We start from the raw sequence: 6,814 nt of genomic DNA, 5'->3' as shown, positions 1-6,814 counted from the left end.
AATGATAGTAAAATATAAAACTGACCCGAGACAGCGTCGATTCTAACAAAAAGCAAAAATAAAAGGCTTTTGTAATAAAATTAGAGCTTTACTAGTCACTGGTCGCATATGCTTTGTGGAGCTAGTCTATTATTGTCATTTTCTTGATAATATTTTTGTAGAAAATGTTCAGGGTTGTGAAGCTAGCGGCCATAAGATAGTCGAGACACGTTTTTTTGTGAATTGTAACATTTTTTTGAGAATGACCCTTTAGCCTATTTGCTTTATTTTTTCAAGTTCAAAATATTTGAAGTGTGGATTTGTTAAACTTTATGTTTTCTATTATACAGCCACTCACGCAAGCAGACTGTGTAAAGTAGAATTCCGCATATATATTTGGGTGCGTTTGATTTTACATGCAATTAAGTGTACTATCAGCAATTTCATGTACTTCTGCATCCAATTTACAAGACAAAAATTGATTGTTTATATTTTTTCATTAATTAATTATGCAAATAAGCATATGAAATTTGCCCAAAATTTGTTTTTTTTTTGTATGTTTTTGCCTTTAACTCTATTTATTAACCTAGTAGAATGCTAATTTTTGGTGAGAGTATAAATTTTCACATTTATAACAAATATCCACCAAAAATTGCAAAAAATATAATTTCTTATGTATTTTTTGTTTTTTTATTTGTATTTCGTTTTTTCGAACCTTTGTTTTTTCCTATGAACTTTGTCGGGACTCTTTTGCGATCATAAATAGCATAAAATAAATCTATTTGAACCAACAAAAGTAAAAAATATTCATACATTTATGACTTTTGGTTGAAAACACAATTTGCATTGAACTTGTACATCGAATCACGTTTTTGATCAATTTTGGGTCCAACATGCACATACAAAATGTTGCGTAATTTCAAAATCGCGCACACAGGCATCGCAAATTTGGTCTCAAATGATGCGCAAGACTTGAAAGTAAAAAGTCAGCGAGCAGTGTAGTAAAAAAAAATTCGCGCGAGGATAAGCCCCTTCAATTTTGTTCCAACTAACCCCGGAGGCCCATTTGATGTTTATAAGCTTAAAGCACAAAAAAGGGACTTCACCATGGCATATTAATAACCCCATTTTGTAGCTTGGTACAAGTGTCTATCATACACCCAAACTGGCCAACTTGATCTATAAACTTCTCTGAAATAATAAAACATATCTGAAAGAGAAAAAAATTACTCAGAAGGTCAACAACAAAAAATTCCTTTCTAACTTCACCAGGCTTGTTGCACATGTGTTGTCTCTAATATGGTGGATGGCTGTTGATAATGACAATAAATTGAGGGCAGTATTGCAGAAATTTATTTAAAGACGTTAAAGAAAATTACAATGTTTCAACTTACCCCGCGTTCCAACTAACCCCGGTCTCCCCTACTTTGAAATACTAGAGGCATAAATTCTGGATAATCTTTTTCCCAGAGATAATTAGCGGCATTTTTTTTTTTAGAGAAGTGCCTATTCTTCATGTATCTACATGTATGTGATTTTGTATGTCTTCGGAAAGCTACTCCGTTGGAATAGACTTCCTGAAGACATAAAAACTGCATCTCTGTTCAGTTTAAAAATTTCTGTTCACTTCAGTTTCTTTACGTACCTAGAGCTCTCTACAGAGTGGATCTGGCACTTTATAAGTCGCATGTATCATTCATTTAATATCCTTAGTCTCTGGATTCTTTACTTGTAGCTCTCTAGACAATGCATATCATGATGTAGTCATTTCTTTGCTCATAAGCAGTGCTCTTCATGGAAAATAGAGTAATACAATACTTCAAGAACGTGAAGACCGTTGGATTACCCTTTGTTGATATCCTTGTGTTTGACGTTTCCACATGAGAAAGAAGATGGTCCCTATCATTGCAATCTTACATTGAAAGCTTTTTCAACCTGGATATTCCTTCTCTCAGAACAACAATGAATATCTTCATATTCCTACTACTAGTCACTGTTTATGGAAGGGGCTGTAATTCACAATGTCAGGATCCGTGTCACTGTGAGCAGCAGGGTGTGAATTTTAGAATGACATGTACAGACCACTATCTAGAAGATGTTCCAAAGGATCTCCCATGTAATGTTGGTGTACTTAACTTGCGCAGGAACTTCATCACCACGCTAAACAGAGAGTCATTCCCATGCCAAAACAGGTTGAGGGAACTTCTTCTGTCCCATAACCATCTACACTACATCGAGAAGCAAGTCTTTCATAATGCAGGAGAACTTATGCTCATAGAACTTCACTCTAACTTCCTTCAGAGCATTCCATACCTTGGTTCGTTACCCATCATTCTACAAATATCTGTCATGCAGAACTCTCTGACAGAGTGGCATCATCAAACACTTCAGAATACAACACACCTTACAGAACTTGAACTGGCATACAATAAACTCACAAGTCTACCAAAAATTCCATTCAAATTATCAATTTTGAATTTGAATGGAAATGCTATCAATGACCTTCACACAATGATGTTGGCATATCCAAATGCCATATCACATCTGAACATTAACTACAACAATATTGAATATTTGGATAGACTGCAAACGATGAAAAGCCTGAAGATACTTACGCTTGAATTCAACTACATAAGACGCATCAGTGACAATGTATTCTTAAGTGTCCCTTTGCTAGACACAATCAAACTCCGGCACAACAACATTGTAGATATCTCTTCCTTCTGTAATATGATGTACATCAGGCACATATTTTTGGAAGAAAACAATATAAGAGTTGTGCAAAGACCTGCCTTTTCTAACATTCCAAACATAGATACAATCAATTTAAAGGGCAATGAAATTATTCAATTATCATGCTCTTTCTTCAGTACACCACAAAGTCTTCTCCTTCGAAAAAACAGCCTGTCAAGATTTGACTTTACATTTGAAGGAGGGAATTATACAAAGCTAAGAATTCTTAATGTTGATATGAATGACCTGCAAAATATTTCCATCTCGTCCTTTCCTAACCTGTATTCTCTATATGCTGGATTCAATAGAATAAAATATGTTGACTTTGGCATGGATAGTCATCACAATTTAGAATACATTAATTTAAACTCTAATCAAATTAAGAACACGAAAAAGTTTGGAAATTTGCTAAACCTAAAGTGGCTGCAACTGTCTTCAAACTCTATCACATTTTTGGAAAACAAAACCCTGATTTGCCTTCCTCAACTTCGTGAACTCACGCTCGATAAAAACAGAATATCAATATTATCAAACCTTCCAACTTTTCCTGAACTTGTAAATCTCCAATTATCAGAAAACATAATTCACACTATAGAAAACTCAACATTTGACTCTTCACCAAGACTAGCTGTATTAAACCTGGCCAAAAATAAAATTTCTGATCTTAGATTCCTTCATTCCATTTATTCACTTGAGAAGCTGTATATAAGCCATAACAGACTCAGAACCATCAACTCTCCAGACTTCTTGACTCTAATCCATCTCAGAACTTTGGACTTGTCATTTAATTTATTCATGGAGATTAATACACGCAACTTGCAATCCCTCCAAAGCCTTGATATCAGTCACAATCTTTTACATCATTTTAACTTGAATCACCTCTTTGGTGACAGAACACTCGTTTATATCAATGCAGAGGGCAACAGAATCACTGATGTTGTTTCTACTTCAGCTCTTCATATAAACGTTAATAATAATGCCTTTGGAGCTTCAAATTCAAGTGAGCTATCAGGAACCAATATATTTGCATGCAACAACAACTTGACTGATTTCAAAAACATCAAAATTTCTCCCAATTTGGTGGGACTATACCTGAATATGAATCATATTGTCTCCATACCAAATTTCACTTTCACATCAGCATCCTCACTAATATTTCTTGAATTGAACGATAATGATATAGCTGATATATATCCTACAGCATTCATTGGTTTAAGACAAGTTGTGGAATTGAATCTGGAAAGGAATCGCATAACACACCTTCGTTCTGGTCTTTTCTCAAATATTCTAGAATTAAAATGTATATATTTAGGTGGAAATCCTTTAACACTCATTTCAAATCACCTGTTTTCAGAAGGTCAGGATATAGAGGGCATATGGTTTCCTTCTATACCCTTTTCAAACACATCCTTGAGCATATTTCAAGATACTCCAAATTTACTCTACTTGGAACTCAATGAAAATTTGGCTTTTCGTGAGCACTTTGTGAGAAACACAAGTAATAGTGTAGGAACCATTTTGGAATTCTCAGATCTATGGTTTTTAAATCTCTCTTCTATCAACCTAGGGGACCACTGTCAAAATGTGTTAATAAACACTGTAAACATTCTTGATTTGTCAAACAATGCCATGACTACCATCCCAAAATACTGTCTGCCAAGAAGTAACAAAGCATACAGTCTCAATCTGTCTCAAAATAAACTAAAATTGATCTTAAAGGATTCATTTGACAAGCATAATCAATTCTGGTTTCTAGATTTAAGTTATAACCTTATACTGTTCTTTGAATTTGGCTCATTACGGCATCAGACATACTTGACTCGTCTTTACCTTCAAGGCAACCAACTTACAAAGCTTGATCTCGGCTTACTGACCTTCACTTTGAAAAGCATCCAAATTGAATTAGAAAATAATCCTTGGACATGTAATTGTGACCTCATCGAATCTATTTTCGCTCTGAAACACATACTCACCCCCATAAAATGTGACAAACCTTTAGCTTATGCCAACTATTCAGTGGTTGATCTTGCTGCCAAGAACAGCTTCACCTGCCGACCACTGCTGTGCTCTCAGCCCTACCAAACTCTTCTTTCATTCCTTGGTGACAAAATGGTTGAGTTACCTTGCCCAATAATAACATCAAATGACATTTACTGGTCAGTCACATTTCAAGGGGTACAACTAAACACTGTAAGAGACACCCTACCAGAAGCAATTTCTATCCTTCCACATAATGCACTTCTAATCAGTTACGTTACTAAGGATATGATTGGTCTTTACACCTGTTGGAGTAAGAATGAAGGTGGGCAAACAAAATTCACTATAGATTTACTTGTAGAGGAAATGGAAGAGAATGTGGAAGACAGTTCTAATACTAGTACTACAATATTAGCCAAAGAATGGAAAGATACACTTCAATGTGGTACTAATAATACTTTAACTTCAAGTATGCCTACTTCAAATGTTATTAGTAAGTCATGTTATGTATTGTTCGTATCGATGTTGGCATTCATTTACTGTATTCAACACACAGAGTGCAATTTGAAATTTGTATAGCTTATCCCTTTGACTATAAATGAAATCTGTTATACCCGGGGGAGGGGGGGGGTACGACCAAAAAAGTGGTAGGTATATGCAGCGGGCGAGACAAAATTCAGGGGCCTTGGAGCGGGCTTGCTGTAAAAAGGAGGGTCCTCGGAACGGGCCTCGGAACTACAAATGTTTGTGAAAACAGGGGTCCTTGGAACGGGTAGCCTGCATGCAGCTACCCCGGCGGTACGGGCACCGGGTGGGCTCGCACAGAGGCGATGGTCGGACAGCGCTCTGCGGCCGCTTTTCACCAAAATTGCAGTTCATTGTAGGGGATCAAAGCGGACGGAACGGCGTAACGAAAAATATGCGAAGCTTTGGTGCGGATTTCTTTCTTCTTTTCTCTTGATAAGAAGAAAATGCTATGATTTGGAGCGGCTTTCTTTGTTCTTTTCTCAATAAGATAAAAATGCTAAAAATAGTTACTATAAACCTACAGGTACCAGACATTAAATCATTATCATCATTTCTTATTTTCGGGGGCTACGTTTTGGAACCTACTGACAAATTCTGCAACATTGAATAAGTTTAAACATTGCAGCGAAACAAAGGTGATTTTAAAAAAATAATTCTGGGGCTGATGGACAGTTAACAAGAACATAAAATGTTGAACTGGCAATGATCTACATGTGCAATGCGTGGTGGTATTTATTACAAAATATGAGCACATCAATTTTAAAAGAAAGTGTACGCAGCAAACAATTATTTCATTAGAAAGTCTTTTAAATAAAGGTTAATACTCACAATATCATCATTGATCTACATCTGGTACATTAGTGCAAACTAATCTTTGTGAAATCATGAAATCCTAGCTAAAAACCAATAATTATAATGATCACTACCACAGAATAGCCTATGTGGGAAAATGTATTAATACTTCCTGGAAAAATACCAGACATTTGATGGAATTCTGTGAATATTTTGCTTGTTTCTCAGCAATTATGCATTTTCTTCCAGAGCCAATTGGCGCATATTCTTTATTCATACATACAAACACTCCAAGGGTGGTATTTTATTGGATTCTGTTCGAACTCATTTTGAGGGTCATTACCACTACTGGTATTTATCTTTAATATGTAGTTTGAGGATACATGTACAAGGATATGACAAAAGTAAATGAAATGCCCAATTTGTTTTAGATTTACTGGTGTTTATATACTTCTGTGATATTTCATATTATAGTCCTGCTTGTAAGATCATTCACTCAGAGAAAGTCACTCATGAACATAACAAAATTATGCGTAGATCTGCATAATAATGTATCTTAATTGGACCAATGACAAGCCAATTCAGTGGTCCATAACACATGTCTGCAATGTACTGTAACTTTATAGGTCCATTGTTTTTCAATTTGAATAATGTTATTTGTGTTGAGGAACTAGTTAAGACGTTGTAGATATTAAATTTTGTGAAAAATCCCCTTGTTTTAATGAAGAAAAGAGATCGATTGCATGATTTAACATAGCTGTAAAGCCTATGACAACCCATGAAGAAGAAAGTTGTAGTAAATGTA

At 35.3% G+C, this 6,814-nt stretch overlaps 1 protein-coding gene across 1 annotated transcript; it reads left to right on the top strand.

Annotated features, from left to right (window-relative positions):
• Window positions 1–539: 539 nt before the first annotated feature.
• On the top strand, window positions 540–6,386 carry LOC135154296 (toll-like receptor 3). Its single transcript, XM_064100358.1, has 2 exons — window positions 540–5,182; window positions 6,382–6,386. The coding sequence occupies exons 1-2, from the start codon at window positions 1,942–1,944 to the stop codon at window positions 6,384–6,386; spliced, it is 3,246 nt and encodes a 1,081-aa protein (XP_063956428.1). The 5' UTR covers window positions 540–1,941.
• The last annotated feature ends 428 nt before the right edge of the window (window positions 6,387–6,814 follow it).

The sequence above is a fragment of the Lytechinus pictus genome, chromosome 1 (genome assembly GCF_037042905.1).
Source record: "Lytechinus pictus isolate F3 Inbred chromosome 1, Lp3.0, whole genome shotgun sequence".
NCBI classification, from domain to species: Eukaryota; Metazoa; Echinodermata; class Echinoidea; order Temnopleuroida; family Toxopneustidae; genus Lytechinus; species Lytechinus pictus.
The sequence above is the reverse complement of the archived record's forward strand: the minus strand, read 5'-3'. Positions and strand labels throughout refer to the sequence as shown.

Bases quoted from the DNA above. Each gene is read 5' to 3' on its own strand.
- LOC135154296 (XM_064100358.1), top strand. From the start codon at position 1,942: ATGAATATCTTCATATTCCTACTACTAGTCACTGTTTATGGAAGGGGC.